The 23,691-nt window shown below is 35.8% G+C and overlaps 1 protein-coding gene across 10 annotated transcripts in view; it reads left to right on the forward strand.

The window, feature by feature from the left end:
* The window catches only part of LIN54 (lin-54 DREAM MuvB core complex component), a 126,246-nt gene that overhangs the window by 55,391 nt on the left and 47,164 nt on the right, over positions 1-23,691 (forward strand). For all 10 annotated transcript variants that reach the window (XM_077143008.1, XM_077143014.1, XM_077143010.1 and 7 more), the window contains exon 4: positions 2,447-2,589. In XM_077143008.1, the coding sequence (XP_076999123.1) occupies positions 2,447-2,589 (143 nt within the window). The remainder of the gene's footprint in view (positions 1-2,446; positions 2,590-23,691) is intronic.

The raw sequence follows: 23,691 nt of genomic DNA on the forward strand, positions 1-23,691 counted from the left end.
TAAAGGATTTTTTGGGAAAATTGATGAAGTCCTTAAATATTCTGGCAGAAATGAACTTTCTTATGATCATGTTGTACCTGTCAAACAGAAGTTGTCATTGTGCCATCGTACCATTTTTCAGAATCCTGTTCCTCCCAAACTGCAGCTGATTTGCTTTTTGTTCATCCTAAGACTTAGTGCAATTATAAACAGAATTTTTGTTAAATATGTGTTAAAAAAAGTGTAAGTTTTACGTTTTGTTTTGTTATTTACCATGACATTTTCATCCCCATTTTAAGTGACTACTGCTTATAAGTAGTCTTTTTCTGTAAACAGTTATCCTCAGGAATTAAGAATTTCCCATATGAATGTTTCCTGAAAAGTATGTAATACCTGACAAATATAAAATTATAGTAATAATTATAAGTGATGAGCATTTTATGAAATTATATCTTTACTGGTAATTTATTTTCTTAATATGATGATTGTTGGGATTTTGAACTCATTCCACAGATATTAGCTTTGGAAACCAGAAAAGACAGATGTGTTATTTTAGGAAGGCCCAACACTTTAGGGTGGCCTTCTGAAAATTCTGGCTGTAAACTGATTTACCTTGCATAGAATCAGCTTTCTCAGCTGTAATTCAGGCAAAAAATCCCCAGTGTCCAAGGGAATGGTCAATGAAATACTATGTTAGTAAAATTAGATTGTCCATGTATTGCAAAGCAATTGGAAAAACTGCATTTAAAATACCTTTAAAATGTTTAAATGTCAGATGAAATATAATTTACCTTTTTAAAAAAGATTATGTATACTTTGGCGTTATCAGGAAAAGTGGCTCAGAAGCTGCTGAGTGCTAGTTTCCTATTTTTGTCTATTTAACCCCTTTTTTTCTTTGTCTCCATTTTTCTCTTTCTCCCTCCTCCCTCTCTTTTTCCTTCATCTCTCTAGCTGACTGTATAAATTAAATCAGAGTATTTAAAGATTAGATGGGATTTTAGAGATAATTTAGTTATGCATTTCCCTTACTTCTTAGGTGTTTGAAGTCCATCTTTAACCAGTGATTTATCCAGCATCTGCTTGGTACACCTTCATTGAATAGAAACTCACTCCTGTTGAAAAGTCCTTTCAACTAGAAGTTTTTGTTATAAGTTCTTTCCTAGAGCTAAGGTGGAATGTTTCTGTTTCTGTGCTTTAGGGTTATCATTGTATCTGATGGGATACAAATTGGTTCTAATCTGTCAACATAACAGTCTAGATCAGTCAGGATCATTTCTATTTTTTCTGCCATAACAAACAGTTTCCAAATTTAGGAAGCATTAAAATAAATACAAAGTTTTAGTTTTTATTCATATTTCAGGATGACCTACATGTCCATTTCAGGTTGAAAAGGGGCTGCTGCTTTTTTTTTTTTTTTTGGTTTGTTTTTTCGCATGGGCAGGCTCTGGGAATTGAACCTGGGTCTCCAGCACAGCAGGCAAGAACTTTGCCACTGGGCCACTGTTGTCCGCCTGAAAAGGGGCCTCTTTTTATCATCAATCAGGAACCCAGACTGACAGGGGCTCCACCATCTCAAATGTGCCAGAGGAAAAGAAAACTTTAGAAGGTCTTGCATAGACAGTAAATACTCTGGTCCAGAAAGGACACACATCACATCTACTCATAATTATTTGATAAGAACCAGTCACATGCTCTCAGTTAATTATAGTGAGGACAGAGATGCAGTTTTACTATGTGCCCAGAATAGGGAGAAATACTTGGTGAATGATACTGACTTTCCTATAGTCATTCAATAAATTGAAGATCTGTCATGTCTTTGCACTCCTTTCTTGCCTAGAGTAAAAATTCATAGTATTTCCATTTATTGTAATAATGATTTCCAATTCTCTAAGCACACTGTAGTTTTCCTCTGTTGTTCCAGAATGGAACACAGTATTTCTGATGGGAAGTACAGATAGAAGAAACTTTTTTTTTTAATGTCTAAAATCAGTGTTAAAGTGAAACAGTGCTCAAGGTAGTTCAATAAACATCTTTTCTGTAGGTGTAGATTTAAAAAGAGAAAAACAGCTCTGGTATGTAGTAAAGTACATATATTAAAGTCTTAAGATGTGGGATTTGAGTTCTGACCTTCAGGAGCTGTGTTGTGCAGGGCCTGTTGCTTAGTTGTCCTGATCCCTCCCCCCCCTTTTTTTTCATAGAACTTAACTGAGTTGATGAGAATGTGAGTGAAAAGTGTTTTGGTGGATTTTGTGTAAAGTTATGTTAAGATATTAAGTATTAATAAGAAATAATGTTTTGTACTGTGAGTTCTTCACAGTTTACTAAGGACATGTGTTTAAGTTCATATGTTGATACATATGAAATAGTAACGTATGTACTAAAGTCCATATTGGTATGGATCATTATCATATAAATTTTTACACTATCATTGAAAAAGTCAAACTGATATGCTGCCTCTCATTTGCAGGTAGGGTTCTTTCACAGTCTACTCCCGGGACTCCATCAAAGACCATAACAATCTCTGAAAGTGGTGTTATTGGATCAGCTTTAAATTCTACAACACAGACACCAAATAAAATAGCCATCTCACCTTTGAAATCGCCAAATAAGGTAAAAAAAAAAAAATTGGTCACAAATGCCAACTATTGTGGTTGATGCCTTTGTTTTTTTTACTACTCTCTTCACATACTTTAGTTTCAGTATAATCCCAAGCAAGTAATGGGCATTCAGTAAATACTGGATGAATTTAGTAGCTGAGGATAGTTGACAATAAAACTTTACTTTAAGCACATGGGAATATATTAATCATCTTGCATATTAAGATGATTTCCACAGCCATATGAATATGGTTACCTATATTCAAAAATCTTTTGAATTAGTACATTTTCTGTAAGGGTTCAGACCCTCTCCAGTTAGTATTTTTTTCAAAATTATCGTCCTTTGGTTAAGACACCTATAGTGATTATTAAATAATATAAAATGTTAAATGTAGCCTTATTATTATTTTAAATACTTGAGTCTTCTGCTTAGGCTGTCCTGACCTTTATGGAGATCTGAGTTTGGGCTGTATAACAATACTCAGGGTATTAGAACTTGCCATTAGATGACAGTAGCCATATGTTTTTAAGTTTATGTACATTTCATTCAAGACATTTAAAAGCTTTTCATAATTTGTTTTCATCTTAAGGCAAAGTACCTATCATTTTACTATTAGATCAGTAAATAGCCTTAGCTTACTTTCCTAAAACGTGTAGATGTCACTACACCAGCATGTTTAAACTTCTGTTTAAAACATTTTTAGTCACACACCATACAGTCTATCCAAAGTATACAATCATTGGCTCTTAGTATAATCTCACAGTTGTGCATTCATAAGCCCAACCAATTTTAGAATATTTTCATTACTCCAAAAAGAAAAACCCCATACTCCTTATACCCCTGTTATTGACAATTGGCATTGGTGTGGTACCTTTGTTACAGTTGATAAAATAATATAAGATATCACTGATAACTATAGTCCGTAGTTTGCATTAGATGTATTTTTTTTCACATACCATCCCATTTTTAAAACCTTGTTGTAGTGATGTACATTTGTTCTAGATCATGGAAGAACATTCTTATATTTGTACTATTAAAACATTCATTGTCCATAACAGGGTTCACTATGTTATACAGTTCCATATTTTATCTTCTAGCTTTCCTTCTAGTGTTATTAGAAGGGTCCTAAACATGACCCTAAACTTTCCATTTCACCCACAATCACACACACTGTTCAGCATTGTTAATTATGCTGGCAATATTGTTCTACCATCATCTCTATCCATTTCCAAACATTTAAAATCAACCTTATTAAAAATTCCAGCCTAATATTTTGAAAAAGATGTATTTTAAATGATAAATTATTCAGTTGGAAAGCCAAGTACCATTTATGCTGTAAAGTTCTACCATTGTGGGTCTGGAAACATACTGCTTTTTAAGCCTTCCTTTTTCCTTAACTTGATACTATTCATAAGGTATAGGGACTCATGTGTTTTTACATTTTTAATAAATCCAGTTTTTAGTTTCTCTTTTGATGAGATTTGAATATAATATGTAAATATGATGCCTTTTATAATTTATTAAAATGATATTCTATCTGTATAATAGTATAGATAGTTATTTACATAATTGGATTTAATTCAGCAGATATTTGAGTGCTTACTGTGTGAATGCGTATTGATACATACTGGGAATAAAAGCATGAGTAGATAAGGTTTTTAATTTAAGAAGTTCACAGTGTAATAGGGGAGTTAGACTTGAAATTGCCCTAAAGAATCATGGTGGTCGCAGGTGGATTGATGAGTTCTGCTGTGTATATCAAGGAAGGTTTATACAAAGTAGGCAGTTCTTGAAAAGTCTTAACAGGTGACTGGGACTTAGCTGTGTGTGAACAACAGGGGCTTTCTGGATTGAGGTAATACTTTATACAAAAGTGTAAAATGTGTTATTAATGCCATTGAATTGTACATTTGAATGTGGTAAAAATGGGACATTTTAAATTGTATATATGTTACCACAATAAAAAGTTGAAACTGGGTGGGCCATGGTGGCTCAGCAGGCAGAGTTCTTGTCTGCCACGCCGGAGACCCAGGTTCAATTCCCAGTGCCTGCATATGCAAAAAAAAAAAAAAGGTTGGAACTAAAAACAAACATAATGGCTGCTATATGAGGGTCTTGGATTTGAATAACAGGGTAGATGGTGGCCCTATGGACTAGTGTGATTGCTCACAATTAGGGTATAACTTTATTTTTCTCCAGTCTTTGTTTTAGCCATACCATTTTCTGTCTTCCTTCCCTACCTCTTAGAAAGAGGCTACTTTTAACTATAAGAACAAACCTTATTTTAATGATTAAGATTTATAGGTATGAAAAGTCTAGCTGCATGTCAGAAACTTATATCCAATTTAAAGCTTCTCTTTCCTTCAACTCAGACCTGTTCCTAGCTGAGGAACCTGCCATGGAGAAGAGTGTCTTCAGTTTCTTCACTCTTCTTCCACCTTTCTGCTTTTGGCTTCTGATGAAAATGAAGAGTAGTGAAGAAGGACAGTGTTTTATATCACAGGGGCAGTTGTAATCCAGCTGCAGGTACCCCTTATGTGGCAAGTATCCAAATATGATCTTTAGAGTTGTATGTTTTAAGATGGTTTCTGGAGGCGCCCTGTGGGTATATCCATCCCCATTGCCCAGTTCTCTGCCATGGGTATGGTGCACACTCCAGCTACCTTTTGCAATCTCCTTAGCTTTTGCATCCTATAGTCTACCCTGTAGCCTGTTACTGCTGAGTTCTCTTACTCCAGTAGGCGTATGTCTTTGGTAGGGTCCCACCAAGATGCCTTAAGACTTACTGTAGCATCTACTTGGCTGGTGGGAAACCTTTAGAGCCCAGTAGAAGCACAGCTTACCTGGCTGCTGTTCTCATTCCTTGCTCTGCTATTGTGAAGCTCCATCTGACATCCTATTTCAGAATTCTCCAGGCTGTAGCCAGTTTCACAGATGCCCTAAACTCCTGGTGATATGTCTCAGGGTCTTCCAAGAAGTCATCCTTCATTAAATTCTGATGGCTGAACCAAGATGGCCTTAAGAATTTCTCTGTCTCAGAGTTGCCGGCCAAAGATTGAGATGTCAGTTTTCTCTTCTTGTCGTTATTACCCAGTCTTTCCAGACTTAGAGCATCTCTGCCTTGTTCTCATGCAGGTGTAAAGCCCTAGCATTCTCTATGCTTGTGAATTCCCTTCTATTTCAGTTGTTGTGGTTTTTTTTTTTAATAGTCAGGAGATAAGTGATAGGATTCTATCTTCTAGTAAGTCTGACATGGAGGTCATATCCCTCTCTTTCGATTACCATTTGTAGTTCTCAGCTTCGGAACTTCATGTCAGCCAAATTCTGAGATGTTAAAAAATTTTCTATTATCCTATTATATTAGAGAAGGAATAGTAAGTTTGGATAAAGAGATATTGTTTGGTTCTTGGACATGTTTTTCATTGAAGCACCCACTAACTATCTAGGGATAGGTGCGCAATTGAAGTAGGCAATGGCTAAAATGTTGATATAAATAAGAACACCTAGGGAGCATGAGATTTTTAAGTTAAATGAAAAGAAAACCAGGATTGAACCACAGAATATTAAGTGTTAATAGAAGAAAAGAAGCCAATGGAAGAGAAAGGATGGTAGAATGAGGTAGGAAGAGAAGCCAGAAAGAGTGGGAAGAGAAAATAATTTTAAGTATTTCAAGAAAGATGCTAGCCACAATTTCAAATGTCATGGAAAAATCAATTAAGAAAAAGACTAAACAGGAAGGATTTTCAGGAGAGCTCCTTTCTCCCATTGATAGGGGTCAAAAGACAATCCCAGGCACCTAATCTGTCCTGTCTACCAACACTCAAAATTTGATTACCCCTCTCAGCCTTGAATCTGCCAGGACTTTATTTTTTCCTGTTTGTTTTGGCTACTACCAAAAACCCAAGACTCCAAGATCGCTTTTCCTTCCCTATATTTATATTTGCTATTCTCTATCCCCTTCTTCCACCCATCCTCAACTCATGAAACCTTTCTATATGCCCTCCCTGGAGTTTTGTCATTAAAAAATCCCCTAAATCTTTAACTCTTCACCAAGTGTTCCCTTTATTGCCTTGCTTTAATGGATTCCTGCCTCCCCTAAAGATACTGCTTCTCCTGCAGACCGCTTAAGTGATGGTTGTTTTTCTCCTTCAATGCTTATATACTACAGAGCCTAGAGTGGAGGATAGGTGTCCTCCTTGCTTCTTGTTACCGTATACCGACCATTCTTATTTCCTCCTCCATCTCTTTTAAAATTTTTGTTTGTTTGTTTTTTTATATATATTTTTGTACTTTTTATTTTTATTTTTATTTTTTTCTCTATATTATCATTTTATTTCTTTTTCTGTTGTCTTGCTATTTCTTTTTCTAAAATGTACTAAGAAATGATGATCATACATCTTTTTAAATTTTTTATTTTGTCAAATTTCATTTTGAAATAATTCCAAATTTACAGAACTGTTAGAAAACTAATACCATTCCCCCCTACCCAAGAACTGTAACATTCCCTTCTCCCCCAGGTACCCCAGATCCATGAATTTCAACATTTTACCATATCATTCAATTTATTTATCTTATCTGTTGATCTGTTTGTCTCTCTATTTATCAATACATTTTCTAAACACTTGAGTAGAAGCTGTGGTACATCATGCTCTTTGAACACTTAATACTGCCTTGAACATTTCCTACAAACAAGGAAATTCACTTATGCATTGTAAGTGCAGTTATCAAATTCAAGAAATTTAACATTGATATAAAGCTACAGTTGATATACCAGTATTTTCATATGTTCCACCCAATAATATCCTTTTTTTCATCACGTAGTTATGTATTCATCATCATTATCATTTTTAGAGCATTTGAATCACTCCAGAAAATGAAATAAAAAGTAAAAAGAAAAAACTCATATCCCTTACCCCTTCGTTGACTACTATCATTTCAACTACCCAGTTTTTTACCCTTTATTCACCCCATTACTTAGTTTTTTATCCTTATTTTAACTCATCTGCTCATACCTTGGATAAAAGGAACATCAAGCACAAGGTTTTCACAACCACCCAGTCACAATATAAAAGGTATATAGTTATACAGTCTTCTTTAAGAATCAAGGCTACTGAAACATAGTTCAACAGTTTCAGATACTTCCCTCTAGGCACTCTAATACATTATAAACTAAAGAGGGATATCTATATAAGGCATAAGAATAACCTCAAGGATAACCTCTTGACTTTGTTTGAAATCTCTCAGCCATGGAAACTTTCTTTTGTTTCATTTCTCTCTTCCCCCTTTTGGTCAAGAAGGTTTTCTCAATCCCTTGATGCCAGGCCCCGGCTCATCCCTGGGAGTCATGTCCCACATTGCCAGGGAGGTTTACGTCCCTGGGAATCATGTCCCACATAGGGAGTAGGGCATTGAGTTCACCTGCCAGGTTGGCTTAGAGAGAGAGGCTACATCTGAACAACAAAAGAGGTGCTCTAGGGATGACTCTTAGGCATCAGTACAAGTAGGCTCAGCTTCTCTTTTGCAGGGATACACTTCATAGGGGTGAGCTACAAGATTGAGGGCTCAGCCTATTGATTCGGTTGTCCCCACTGCTTACGAGAATGTCAGGAATTTTGCAGATAGGGAAAATGAAACATTCCTCCTTTCTCCCCAGTCCCCCAAGGGAACTTTGCAAATACTTGTTTATTCTCTGCCAAGATTACTATAGGATATATCAGGGCATCACACTAACCTGTACAAACCAACAAGATCTCACACCCTATTCAGGATTCCATGTAATTGTCGTATTCAGGTAACCTGACCATGCAAGTTGAATTACATAATGTGCTACCGAAAATATAAATTTTGCACCAAATAAACATCCTTTGGTCTTGCACAGATGTTGAAGTTTGAAAATATGAACCATGTCATCCTTTGCCCCATATTCTGATTTATCTTAGTCCTATCCAGCTCAGCTTCATATCTCTATGAAGTCTGATCAAATTGTTTAGCATTTTTTAACAGTTGCTGAATGGGGTAAGGCTGACTTTCATAGCTTCACTGATGTAATTCTGAGTCTCAGGTGTCATTTAAATACCTGAAGTTTCAGGGAGTGTCCAGGTTATTTATATAACTCAGTATCTCAGAATTTAGAAATAACAGTTACAACTCCTGAATATATGTGACTGCTGTAAGAGCTTAAATCTAGGACTCTTTACAATAGACCCCAGTCTCATAAACCATGTTCTCGACTTTGGTTCTCTGAGTTTGTATATTATTATCCATCTTTGAATCTAATGTTACCAGTTTGTTGAAGGAAATCAGGCATATCTAATGTTTTCTCAATTACTTGAAATTATGGTACAGATTTCTTCCATTGTACTTATTTTCTAAAGTAGTCTTCAATTTTCTTAAATGTTTATTGGACATTCAAGTAAGCATTGAAGTAACAAAACTGATTCTATCTGGTATGCTTTCTTCTTTGTTTAAGATTTTAATGATGCTGTTAAACTCTACTTCCTGGCCTTTAAATGTATCTTTTGCCCTGCAATCTTATTATTATTATTATTTTTTGCATGGGCAAGCACCAGGAATTGAACCTGGGTTTCCATCATGGCAGGCGAGAATTCTGCCACTGAGCCACCATAGCCCGTCCTGCCCTGTAATCTTTTTTGGGGGGGGTACATGACCAGGAATCAAATCTGGATTTCCTGCATGAAAGGCGAGCATTCTACCACTGAACCACCCGTGCAGCCCAAAGCCCTGTAATCTTTTTGTTACCTGTTGCTATATGTATTTTTTTGTAACATATTTGGATTTATTTTAGAATTCCATATGGCTTAACATTCAAAAATCTATCCACCCAATCACAACCTTAATAGAAAAAGGAGAGCAATTATATGGTAGCCTGAATATTTGCAGAAAAATCATTATAATATCCGGCTTCTATTTTGATTAAAAATATTAGAAACACTGAAAATAGGAAGTCACATTTGTCACATTTTGTAATTTGATTAGAGGGAAAACACTACACAAAACTTCAGAGTACAATGATGAACAAGGATATCCACTTTCAACACTTTTGTACACTTCCCTTGTAGGTCTGTATTTGTGAAGTAAGGCAAGTTAAAATTGGTATATGGCTTTTAAAAGTAAAAGAAAAATTTTTTTCATACCCAAATATTACATTATTATATGTAAGATACATTTGCTATGGAACTACTAGAATTAATATATAAATTTAGCAAGGTGATTGGATACAGGGTCAATATGAAGAAACGTATTATTTCTAGGCCATATACATTTAATGTAATTATCCATATGATTGGGTTTAAATCTTTCATATTGGTTGCCTTCTCTTTGTAACATCTGTTTTGTTCTTTCTTTAACTTTTTCTCCCGTCTTTGGATAATTGAATATTTTTTATGATTCCATTTTATCTCCCCTCTTGGCTTAATAGTTATAATTAAAAACTTTTTTTAGTGATTGCTGTAGAATTAAATAAACTTTTTTGATTTATCACAGTCTACCTTCAAATTTATATTAGAATAAGAACCTTACAATAGAGTACTTGCAATTCCTCTCTCCCATCCTTTATGCTATAATGTTTTTAAACATTTTACTTTTACATGTTCTAAACTATGCATCTTACTATTATTGTTTTAGAAAAAGTTAACCTTTAAAGCAATTTAAAGTAAGAAAAAGCAAGTCCTTCACATTTAGTTTTTTTTAATTTTCTTAAAAAATTTAATTAAAAAAAACAATTACAGAAAGAAACACAAACATTCTTTGTATATGTTCATTCCGTTCTACATATATAATCAGTAATTCACAATATCATCACATAGTTGCATATTCATCATCATGATCATTTCTTAGAACATTTGCATCAATTCAGAAAAAGAAATAAAAAGACAACAGAAAAAACGAAAACAGAAAAAAAAATTTTTTACATACCATACCCCTTACCCCTCCCTTTCATTTATCACTAGCATTTCAAACTAAATTTATTTTAACATTTGTTCCCCCTGTTATTTATTTTTATTCCATATGTTCTACTCATCTGTTGACAAGGTAGATAAAAGGAGCATCACATACAAGTTTTTCACAATCACACAATCACACTGTGAAAGCTATATCATTATACAATCATCATCAAGAAACATGGCTACTGGAACATAGCTCTACATTTTCAGGCAGTTCCCTCCAGCTTCTCCATTACATCTTAGATAACAAGGTGCTATCTATTTAAAGTGTAAGAATAACATCCGGGATAAGCTCTCGACTCTGGAATCTCTGAGCCAATGACATTTTGTCTGATTTCACTCTTCTCCCTTTTGGTCGAGAAGGTTTTCTCAGTCCCTTGATGCTGGGTCTCAACTGATTCTAGAGTTTTTCTCAATTCCTTCATGCTGAGTCTCAGCTCATTCTAGGCTTTTTGTCCAACGTTGCCAGGAAGGTCCACACCCCTGGGAGTCACGTCCTACGTAGACAGGGGAAGGGTGGTGAGTTTGCTTGTTGTGTTGGCTGGAGAGGCCACATCTAAGCAACAAGAGGTTCTCTTGGGGGTGACTGTTAGGCCTAATTTTAAGTAGGCTTGGACTATCCTTTGTGTGGTTAAGTTTCATATGAAGAAACCCCAAGACTGGGGCCTCAGCCTATAGCTTTGGTTGTCCACACTGCTTATGAGAATAACAAGAATTCAACTTGGGGAGGCTGAATTTTCCCTGGTTCTCACCATTCCCCAAAGGGGACTTTGTAAATACTTTTTTACTCACTGATGAAATCACTCTGAGATTCATCGGGACATCACTCTGGACAAACCAACAAAATCTCATGTCCTACCCAAGGTTCCATGTACTTGTGTTGTTCAACCAACTATCTACATAAGGTATATTAGGAGATGCACTAGTCAAAATATAAATTTTGTACGAAATAAACACTTTTGTGCTTTAGTCTCACACATAGGTTGAAATTTTAAAATATTAATTACCATCTATTTTCAGCACCCTGCAGTAATGACATTCCTTTGTTCTTCCTCATGCAAAAACATTTTTTAAATTTGCACATTTAGTCACTATCATTATATACTCTAGGAATTCCTAGATTATACCATCTCAATCTTTATCGTCTATCTTTCTTTGTGATTACATTTATGCCCCCAGCGCTCCTCCCTCTATCATTCTCACACTCAGTTTCATTCAGTGTTTTAACATAATTGTATTACAGTTAGGTAGTATTGTGCTGTCCATTTCTGAGTTTTTATATTCAGTCCTGTTGCACAGTCTGTGTCCCTTCAGCTCCAATTACCCAATATCTTACCCTGTTTCTATCTCCTGATGGTCTCTGTTACCAACGAAATATTCCAAGTTTATTCTCTAATGTCAGTTCATATCAGTGAGACTATACAGTATTTGTCCTTTTGTCTTTGGCTAATCACACTCAGCATAATGCCCTTAAGGTCCATTCATGTTGTTACATACTTCATAACTTTATTCCGTCTTACAGCTGTATAATATTCCATCGTATATGTATGCCACAGTTTCTTTAGCCACTCGTCTGGTGATGGACATTTTGGCTGTTTCCATCTCTTGGTAATTGTAAATAATGGCGCTATAAACATTGGTGTGCAAATGTCCGTTTGTGTCCTTGCCCTCATGTCCTTTGAGTAGAGACAGCATATAGATGGGTCCTGTTTTTCAATGCATTCTGCCAGTCTATGTCTTTTGATTGGGGAGTTTAATCCATTAACATTTAGTGTTATTACTGCACGTGTAGTACTTTCTTCTACTATTTTGCCTTCTGGATTTTATATGTCATATCTAATTTTCCTTCTTTTTACCTTTCCTCAGTCTTCCTTTCTACACTCTTCTCCACCTATCTCTCTTCTGTCTTTTCGTATCTGTCTCTAGTGCTCCCTTTAGTATTTCTTGCAGAGCTGGTCTCTTGGTCACAAATTCTCTTGGTGATTTTTTTGTCTGACAATGTTTTAATTTCTCCCTCATTTTTGAGGGACAATTTTGCTGGCTATAGAATTCTTGGTTGGCAATTTTACTCTCTTAATAATTTAAATATATCATCCCACTGTCTTCTCGCCTCCATAGTTTCTGCTGAGGAATCTACACATATCTTATTGGGTTTCCTTTGTATGTGATGGATTACTTTTCTCTTGCTGCTTTCAAGATTCTCTCTTTCTCTTTGACCTCTGACACATCTGATTAGTAAATGCCTTGGAGTACGTCTATTTGGATCTATTCTCTTTGGAGTACTCTGCACTTCTTGGATCTGTAATTTTAAGTCTTTCATAAGAGTTGGGAAATTTTCAGTGATAATTTCCTCCATTAGTTTTTCTCCTCCTTTTCCCTTCTCTTCTCCTTCTGGGACACCCACAGCAAGTATATTCGTACGCTTCATATTGTCTTTCAATTCCCTGAGTCCCTGCTCATATTTTTCCATTTTTTTCCTAATATTTTCTTTTTCTTGCCGGATTTCAGATGTTCCGTCCTCCAGTTCACTAATCCTATGTTCTGCCTCTCGAAATCTACCATTGTAGGTTTCCATTTTTTTTTTGTCTTTTCTACTGTGTGTTTCATTCCCATAAGTTCTGTGATTTGTTTTTTTAAGACTTTCGATTTCTTCTTTTTGTTCATTCCTTCCCTTCTTTCTATCCTCCCTCAGTTCATTGATTTGGTTTTGATGATGTTTTCCATGTCTGTTAGTATATTCTGAATTAATTGTTTCAGCTCCTGTATCTCATTTAAATTATTGGTTTTTTCCTTTGACTGGGCCATATCTTCAATTTTCCTAGCGTTATTTTTTGCTGGCATCTAGGCATTTACTTACCTTAATTAGTTAATTCTGGAGCTTGCTTGTACTTCTTTTACCTAGGGTTTTCTTGCTGGATGAATTTGTTGTCTATCTGTTCTTTGACATTCAGTTCAGTTTTATCTGGACCTCTAGCTTAAGTTTTGTTTAAGAGAGGAGAATTTTTCAATTCTTATTTTCTTGTTTCTTGCCGTGCTTATATGATGCATTTTTCCCCCCACCCTTAGGATGGTCTACTTAGGTGTTATAGACCCCAGCCGGATTTTCCCAGACCAAACTGGCCTTCTATCAGGAGGAAGGAGTCACCTGCGTTGGGTTTCCCTGAGGGTGAGACCCAACAGGTTGAAAGACTTTCCTGTGAAGTCTCTGGGCTCTGTTCTTATCCTGCCCAGTATGTGGTGCTTGTCTGGTGCATGTCCCACCAGCATAAGATGATGCAGTACTTTTAACTTTGGCAGACTCTCCCTGCTGGGGGCATGGTTGAGACAGAGGAGAGGTTGTAGAGTGGTTTTAATGGCTTCAAATTACCAAGCCCTGGTGTCTGGATTCCTTGAGGGAGGGATTCCACCTGAGTTGGTCTTCACCCCTCCCCTGGGTAAGGCACAGGCTCCAGACAGTCCCTCAAACGAGCTTGTTTCTCCCTATGCTTGGGGCAGTTGCAGACTGGTAAGCCCTGCTGCTGTATCCAAAGGCAGTCAAGCCTTTTTAGAAACACAGCTCCAAAAACCTGTTTCCTTCTTTTTTCTTTTTCCGTCAGCCCTGCCCTCGTAGTGCTGGGGCAAAGATAAGCAACCTCTGCTTTGACCAGGTTCCCCTGAGCTGGGGGCCTATTTTTATAGTCAGAATTTGTTAATTAATTCCACAATTGGCATTTGGTTGGGCTCAGCCCCTGCTGCTGGTAAAGCCTCTTTCCTTTCCCCTCTGGGAAGCAACCTGTGGGGGAGCGGTGCCTGGCACCACAGTCTGGGGAATTCACAATTCTGGGGAGGGGCTCGCAGCCGGTCCAGCTGGTCCAGACGGGTGTATGCTGTGTGTCCAGTCACTGACGTGGCCCCAGGAGCTGTTCTCTACTGTTTCTGGTCATGTAGTTGTTGTTCTGGAGGACCAACTAAAATGCACACATTGTTAGGCCGCGATCTTGGCCCGGAAGTCCCCTTACTTTACTTTTAACGATGGCCAGCACAGTTTATTTCTGTGTCGTTGGAAATCGCAATCTGATATTAAAGTCCTGCTCCCTGAAGTACTTCCTTTAATGCTTCTTTTGATGAAAGTCTACTGGGAACAGTTCTCTCTCAGGTTTTTATTTTTATTTTGTCTGAAAAAATCTTTATTTTGCCTTTATTTGTGGAAGAGATTCTTGGATAAGGTATTCTGCATTGAGTGTTGTCCCTGGTCCTTTAAAGATACCAGTCCCATTGCCTTGTACCTTGCATAGTTTCTAGCAAGTATACTTCTTGTCTTTGTCTCTCTGTATATTATGTGTCTCTCTGTATATCATGTGTCTTTTTCTTTTTTTCCTGGCTGGCTGCCTTTACAATTTTCTCTTAATATTTGTACTTCTATGGTGTGAACTAGAATGTGATTTCTCTTTGTCTTATTAAAAAAACATATATATTTATCCTGCATTGAAAACTTCTTGGATATGTGATTTGATTTTTTTTTTAATTACTTTTGGAAAACTTTGGGCCATTAACTCAAATATTTTCCTTTTCCCATTTTTCCCTTCTCACTCTCGGACTCTGTTTCAAAGATGTTAGACAGTTTGATATAATTCCACAGCTCTTGGATGTTTTGCTTTTTTTTTTTCCTCTCACTTTTAAAATTTTGCTTTGTTCTTCAGTTTGGTTAATTTCTCTTGCTATATATTCAAGTTCATTAGTTCTTTTCTAATTTATGTAGAGTCTACTAATGAGCCTATTGAAGGACTTCTTCGTTCTGATAATTCTATTTTTTTATTTCTAGCATTTGCTTTTGACTTATAGTTTCCGTCTCTCTGCTAAAATTCCCTTATTGTTTATTACATGGCTATCCCCATTTCCCACTAGACCTGGTGGCATTAATCATAATTATTTTAAAGTCATTATGTCTGAGTCTGATTCTAGTTTTATTCTTGAAATGATCACCTAGCATTTTAAGTTTGAACAACTAGGTAGGGAAATCTATTAAAGGTATTCTATTAAAGATAGGTGAGGTAGCACAAAGAGTGACTGAGCTGATGATTCCTATCAAATCTGATCAGAAAGAGTTACGGGTAATTAAACATTTGGGGGAAATTCAAGGAAGGTAAGGGGTTACAGAGCTTGGATTCTGGAAAATTGGTTCAGAGAAATTATAATCCTAGATAACCCTTGTTGTCTACTAATATTGATCTGAGTAGGTATTTGTTCTTAAAATGTAAGCCCTGATTACACGTTGGATAATATTGACACATGCTATTATTTTTTTCTTTCATGTTTTTAGAATAAACATGAATGCATTTTAGAAATTTTCAGACTCAGAACCCCTTACAGGCACTGCTAGTCATTTTTGCTCTCCTAGCCAGGAAAGCTTTCTTTTCTGGTTTTTATTTTTGTGACAAATATTTCCTGTTTGGCTTCCCTCTGGTAGGTAATTAAATCATTACATAGCCATTTAGAACCCAGAATGTATTTGACTGTTTTGTGCAGAATTTCAGGGCCTAGGCTATGTAAAGATAAAGAAGGACAAAAAAAAAAAAAAACAAAAACAAAGAACGTTGCCATTATTCCAGCAAATTAACAATTAAAGAATTTTTTCCCATCCATTTCTGAATGTTTCAGAATATAGAAGTCACCTCTAAGTGATGGATTAACAGGTATACTTAAAAAGTATTGGTAAAAAAGCCTTTTTAATGTATTTCCTAGAAACTGAGAGCATGAATGATTATGAAGATTGTAAAAAAATTTCTTTTGGTTGTTCCAATAGTTTCCAATTTCTTTTACCTCTACTATATTGAAGGAGGATATAAGTGAGTTGTCAGATCATTAAAAATAATTATTAATGATAGAACACTGTGTGAATTTTAGTATATAAAATGTAGAAGGAATTCAAAGCATTAATGTATACTATTATAATAAATATATTTTTGTTCATATGTATTCATTTGTGAGAACAATGTTTTTTAATGTTTGTATTTCCTTAAAAAAGTAGAATTGGTGCTGAACTCTTTCATGATAGCAATATATAATATTCATCCATGGATATAGAAAATAATTTTTTAAAATGAAACTCATCCATCTATTTGAGAGATGTGTTAAAATATTTTATGTTTTTAATGATTTATAATATATTTTTGCTACTTTCGTTAATTGTATGCAATAATTATGTTGTTCACTCTTCCATTATAAACTATTTACACATAAAGCTTTATATAAGAAATAGTGTTTTTAAAATTTCCATTTATATATATATATTTTGTTTCTGAGGAATGTGATGAAAGAATTTCAAGCCTAAATTGTTACATTAGGGGATATAAAAATAAGATACATAATCCAGGGGGTAAAGAAATGATATACATTTCTGACTGTTAAAGAAGAACTTATTTGTATTTTTAAAAAGAGATAATAGTGGGCAAGCCATGGTGGCTGAACAGGCAGAGTTCTCTCCTGTTATGCCAGAGATCTGGGTTTGATTCCTGGTGCCTGCCTGTGTAAAAAAAAAGAAGAGAACAATAGGTAATGGTGATTATTAAATTACTATATTGGTTTGATTCCATTGAATACACTTAAAGTTATGTGAGGGTTTTATTTTAACATGCTAATATTTATAGTAGATTGGAAATTTGATTCTTTGCAACTGTTTAGATATGTGATTAAAAATTTTGGATATCAATTTAAAAATATGCCAGGAACTACCTAGTTTTTCAAAATTCTTTTAGATTATTGTCCAGGATACATCTCAGACTATGGTGGGCTCATAATTAAAAAGTACTAGTGGAAAAAAAAAAAAATATATATATATATATACACAGAACTGTTAAACTCTCCAATCTGGTAAACCTTGGGTACCCTCTCAACCATTGGGGACTCCCAAGAAAATAGGCCAAGCCCTGGATTTTCTCTCTCTCTCTCTCTCTCTCTCTCTCTCTCTCTCTCTCTCTCTCTCTCAGGGGTGAGCCTGGCTCTGGCACCATGGAATCCAGAATGCCTTCCTAACCAAAAGGGGAAAAATGCATGTAATAAAATAAGGCATCAGTGCCAAGAGAGATCAGATGGAATCAAAAAGCTATTCTGTAGGCTACTCTTATCCAGGTTTCAGTTAGATTGTGCTAATTGCTATGGATTGCTAAACCCTAATCAGCTTCACTCCTGTTGACTCTTAAGAACACCGAGGTATAGAATGGAATGATATGTTAATATTTTTGTTTGTTTGTTAAGTTTTTTTAATTAATAAAAAAAAAATAAAACGAATACCTAGGGCTCACACTGAGACTCTGTAAAGGTTTCATGCACTAGGTTTTTCTTCCTGGTACATATAATTCCCAGAGGGTTCCTAGGTGAGATAAATCCTGAAGCTCTGAGGGACCTGCCTCTCCAGAATTATCAATTAATCACATGCCCTGTCCTTTAGTGTAGACACCCCTTCTCAACATGAAAAAGTCAGAAGGTGTTGCTCAAGATCCTATAGATTGGAAGAAGGATTAAAGGGGAAGGAGGAGGTATAACAGAGAAAATGGGATTTAACAAATGAGTATGGCTGCTGAATTACTAAATTAATATTCTTTCTAGCTTCTAGTGTTTTGGAGCAGCTGGAAGGAATAATCTGAGATGATGGAAATAGTAGCCCATGACAGATTCTGGGATCTGTTCTGTAACTACTTGTTGAAGTGTGCTTTGAAAAGTATTGCTTTTTCCTTTATTTATTTTGTATTTATATTATAGTATACGGTAAAAAAAGTTAAATTATTTTAGAGGGTATGAAAGGAAATTTTTTAGCTTTTAATTTATTTATTTTTAAATTTATGAATCATAACCACATAGAAACACAAACATTCTTATCATATGATCATTCTGTGCTTGTTATATAATCAATGATGTGTATGAAAAAATTCATACATACCATACCCCTTACCCCTCCCCTTCACCAATCACCAGCATTTCAATCTACTAAATTTATTTTAACATTTGTTCCCCTATTATTTATTTATTTTTAATCCATATATTTTACTTGTCTGTCGATAAGGTAGACAAAAGGATCATCAGACACAAGGCTCTCACAACCACACAGTCACACTGCGACAGCCATATCATACAAGTATCTTCAAGAACAGTGGCTACTGGAGCACAGCTCCACATTTTCAGGCAGTTCCCTCCAGTCTCTCCATTACACCTTAACTAAACAGATGTGCTAGTTTGAAAGGATGTATGCCCCCTACAAAAGCCATGTTTTAATCAAAATCCCATTTCATAAAGGTAAAAGAATCCCTATTCAATACTGTATGTTTGAAACTGTAATCAGATCATCTCCCTGGATGATGTGATTTAGTCAAGAGTGGTTGTTAAATTGGATTAGGTGATGACATGTCTCCACCCATTTGGGTGGGTCTTGATTGGTTTATTGGAGTCCTATAAAAGAGGAAACATTTTGGAGAATGAAGATTCAGAGAGAGCAGAGAAGAACAACATAGCCATGAGAACAGAGAGCCCACAAGCCAGTGACCTTTGGAGATGAAGAAGGAAAACACCTCCCGGGGTGCTTCATGAAACAGGAAGCCAGGAGAGAAAGTAGCAGATGATGCCTTGCTCACCATGTACCCTTCCAGCCGAGAGAGAAACTGTGACTGTGTTCACCATGTTCCTTTCCAGATGAGAGAGAAATCCTGAATATCATCGGCCTTATTGAACCTAGGTATCTTTCCCTGGATGCCTTTGATTGGACATTTCTATAGACTTGTTTTAATTGGGCATTTTCTCGGCCTTAGAACTATAAACTAGCAACTTATTAAATTCCCCTTTTTAAAAACCATTCTGACTCTGGTATATTGCATTCCAGCAGCTAGCAAATTAGAACAACAGGTGATGTCTATTTAATGCATAGGAATAACCTCCAGGATAACCTCTTGACTCTGTTTGGAATCTCTCAGCCATTGATGCTTTATTTTGTCTCATTTTGCTCTTCCCCCTTTTGGTCGAGAAGATTTTCTCAGTCCCTTGATGCTGAGTTCCAGCTCATTCTAGGATTTCTGTCCCACATTGCCAGGAAGGTCCACACCCCTGGGAGTCATGTCCCACGTAGAGAGGGGGGAGGGCAGTGAGTTTGCTTGCTGTGTCAGCTGAGAGAGAGAAGCCACAACTGAGCAACAGAAGAGGTTCTCTTGGAGGTGACTCTTAGGCCTAATTTTAAGTAGGCTTAACCTATCCTTTGCGGGATTAAATTTCGTGTGAACAAACCCCAAGATTGGAGGCTTGGCCTATTCTTTGGTTGTCTGCCCTCCCTGTGAGAATAAGAATTCTCCACTTGGGGAAGTTGAATTTTCCCCCTTTCTTACCATTCCCCCTAGGGAACTCTGCAAATACCTCCCTGTTCACTGTTCAAATTGTTTTGGGATTTATCTGGGTATCACTCTGGACAGACCTACAAAATCTCATGCCCTAAGCAAGGTTCCAAGTACTATGGTGTTCAATTAAGTTGTCCACATAAGTTAGATTAGGAAAAGCAGTAGTCAAAGTATAAATTTTGTACCAAATAAACATTTTTTGCTTGTTGGAAGGAAATATTTTTGAAGAGGACTATTATAAAAGAATTGTTATTTAGGTAAAAAGGATTTTAATACATGTAATATTTGGAGGTATATATCCTAAGAATATAAGATGAAGTGAAAGAATGCAGATACGGGTTGTTTTGTTTTACATGTTTACTATTAAATAAAGTGAATCTAGATTAGATTTATAATACATACATGAAATGTTTCATCATGGCTTGGTGGTACTTAGGTAAATAAATTTGTTACTTGGGTGCTGTGAAACTTGAGGTGATATTTTTATGTAAATTTCAATTTCATGTCTGCCTAGTATCCCACAGCCCCATAGACATAATAATTCACAATGTTGGATAGTTTAGGCGTTTTGCTTTAAATAACCCTTCACTGAACATCTTTCTTGATATGCTTTCATTTATTCATATTTTATTAGAGGTTTATTTAATCAAAAAGTATGTACATTTTTAAGACCTTTGATAAGGTCTATCAGGTTGTCCTATAGGAAATCAGTATCAGTTTTTACCATTCCTAGCAACCTTTGTCTTTGCCAGCACTAGGCTGTACTTTTTGAAAAAATCTTTTAATTCATTAGATTATGTACTTTCTACCTTCTGTTCCATCCTCCTTGTTACACTCTTTTTTGTACAACTTTTCATCTCAGACTAGGACTTTTAAAAAAAAAGATTTTTATTGATAAATCTTCACACACATACATTCCATGTAAGGTATACAATCAGTGGCTTACAATATCATCACATAGTTGTGTATTCATCACCATAATAATTTTTTAGAACTTTGCATCATTCCAGAAAAAGAAATGAAAAAAAAAAAGAACAAAACTCGTACATACCATATCCCTTACCCCTCCCTCTCATTGACCGCTAGTATTTCCATCTACTGAATTTATTTTACCCTTTGTCCCCGCTATTTTTAATTTATTTTTATCCATTTTTTTTATTCATCTGCCATACCCTGGATAAAAGGAGCATCAGACACAAGGTTTTCACAATCACACAGTTGCATTGTAAAACTTATATCTTTATACAGTCATCTTCAACAATCCAGGCTACTGGAACACACCTCAGCAGTTTTAAGAACTTCCCTCCAGCCTCTCCAATACAGCATAAACTAAAAAGGGATACCTATATAATACATAAGAATAACCTCCAGGATAACCTCTCAACTCTGTTTGAAATCTTTCAGCCATGGAAACTTGATTTTGTCTCATTTCTCTCTTCCCCCCTTTGGCCCAGAAGGCTTTCTCAATCCCTTGATGCCGGACCCTGACTTATCACTTGGAGTCAGGTCCCATGTTGCCAGGGAGATTTACACCCTTAGGAGTCATGTCCCACATAGAGGGGAGAGGCAGTGAGTTCATCTGCTGAGTTGGCTTAGGGAGAGAGGCCACATCTGAACAACAAAAAGAGGTTCTCTGAGGGTGACTCTTAGGCATAATTATCACTAGGCTTAGCTTCTCCTTTGCAGAAATAAGTTTCATAGAGGTGAAACCCAAGATCGAGTGCTCAACCTGTTGATTGATTGTTCCCATTGCTTGCAAGACTATCAGAAATTCTCCAAATGGGGATGTTGAATATCCCTCCTGTCTCCCTAGTCTTCCAAGGCGACTCTGCAAATACTTCTTCACTGCTGAAATTACTCTGGATTTATTGGGGCATTACACTGACCTGCACAAACCAACAAAATCTCACGCCCTGTTAAAGATTCCATGTGCTTATGGTGTTCAACTAAACTGACCATACAAATTAAATTAAGAAATGCATTACCCTAAATATAAATTTTACACCAAAAATAAGCATATCACCCTTAGGTCGTATGCAGAAGTTGAAGTTAAAATATGCGTGGTATCATTCTTCACCCTGCATTCTGATTTACCTTCGTCCTATCCAGATCCTCTTCATTCATGTGTCTAGTTGAAGTCTGATCATTTTTTCAGCTGTTTAAACAATTCCTGTACAGGGTGCTGCTGGCTCATAGTTTCAGAGCTCTAAATCAGTCTCAGTTATCACATAAATACTCAAAGTTTCTGGGAATGACCAGGTTATAAACTAACAGCTTCAGACTTGGACTTTTGCTGTTTCTCATCTTCCTTCCAGTCCATTCTTCATGCTACCACTACATTTATCTAAAGCACTTCTTTGTGCTTTGAGGATCAGGTTCTTTTGGAGTGGATTTATGAGCATTTACACTCCTAATTCTAGCCTGCCTCATTTCTTACCACTTCTCTTTGTACTTTCACCACTGCAAATTCTGACTCACTGTAACCCTGACAAATCCAAAGTTTTCTTTTCCCTCCATTCTTTTATATCTTTTCTCTGCTAGTTTCTAAATTGGAATTTTTTTCCCCATTATTTCTGTCTAGTGAACTCTTACTGTTTTTTCAAGAACCAGTTCAAAAGTTATCTCCTTGGTTAAGAGTTTTTCTAGTTTCCTCATGCAGTCAGTCACTCTCTGTGCATTTCTATAGATTATTTATATGATTATATATCTGGCTTGTATATATATCTTATATATCTGGCTCCCCTACTAAAACATGAGCTGACTGAAAAGACATATTTCTTAGACATATTTGTAACCTGAAAGGTAGTAAGTGATGTTAATGCTATTTCCAGCTTCATTGTCAGCTAAAAGAAAAAAAGCCAGTTTTACGTATTAATAGGTAAGAGTTATGCTAAAAACATTTTAATCAGAGGTCATTTTTAGAGCCGTTTTAGGTTAACAGAAAAAAATATGCAGATTTCCAGAAACTTACAATCTCCAGATGGGTTGCTAGGTCAGACAAGTCCTGAAACCCAGAGGGGCCAGCCTCTCTGGAACTTCAACTTCTTCCATCTCCCATATTATCAACAGCCCTTTTCAATATGAAATAGTTAGAATGCATATAGTCCAAATACACCTAAAGATTGGGAGAAAGAACAAAGGAGAAGGAGTTATAACGGAGAAGATAGGATTTAACAAAAGAGTATGCTGATCATTATGTTGTATTTCTTTTAGTCTCTAGTGTCTTGGAGGACTAGTAGGAAAAACCTAAAATTGTAGAACTGTAACCTATACCAAACTCTGAAATCTGTTCTATAACTACTAGTTACAATGTACTTTGAAATTTATTACTTTTTTGTATATATGTTACATTTCACATTATTAAAAATATATATATTTTATTTATATATTCATATGTATATTATTAAATATATATATAGTGCAGAGAAACAGTATTCTTACCCATCCCTAAATTTCCCCTGTTAACATCTTGCATTAGTCTGCTACATCTGTCACAGTTGATGAACCAGTATTGATGCTTTATTATTAACTAAAATCCATAGTTTATAATAGGTATCATTTGTTTTATAGAATCCTATGGATTTGATAAATACATAAGGTCATGTGTCCACCATTATGGTATAATACAAAATAGTTTCACTGACCTAACAGTCCTCTGTGCTCCACCTATTCATCCCTCATTGTCTTCTGAACCCTTGGCAAACAATGATCTTTTTAAAGTCTCTATAGTTTGGCCTTTTCCATAATGTCATATGGAATCATAGTGTATAATCTTTTCAGACTGGCTTTCATTTATC

This window comes from Tamandua tetradactyla, chromosome 24, assembly GCF_023851605.1.
Source record: "Tamandua tetradactyla isolate mTamTet1 chromosome 24, mTamTet1.pri, whole genome shotgun sequence".
In the NCBI taxonomy this organism is placed as follows: domain Eukaryota; kingdom Metazoa; phylum Chordata; class Mammalia; order Pilosa; family Myrmecophagidae; genus Tamandua; species Tamandua tetradactyla.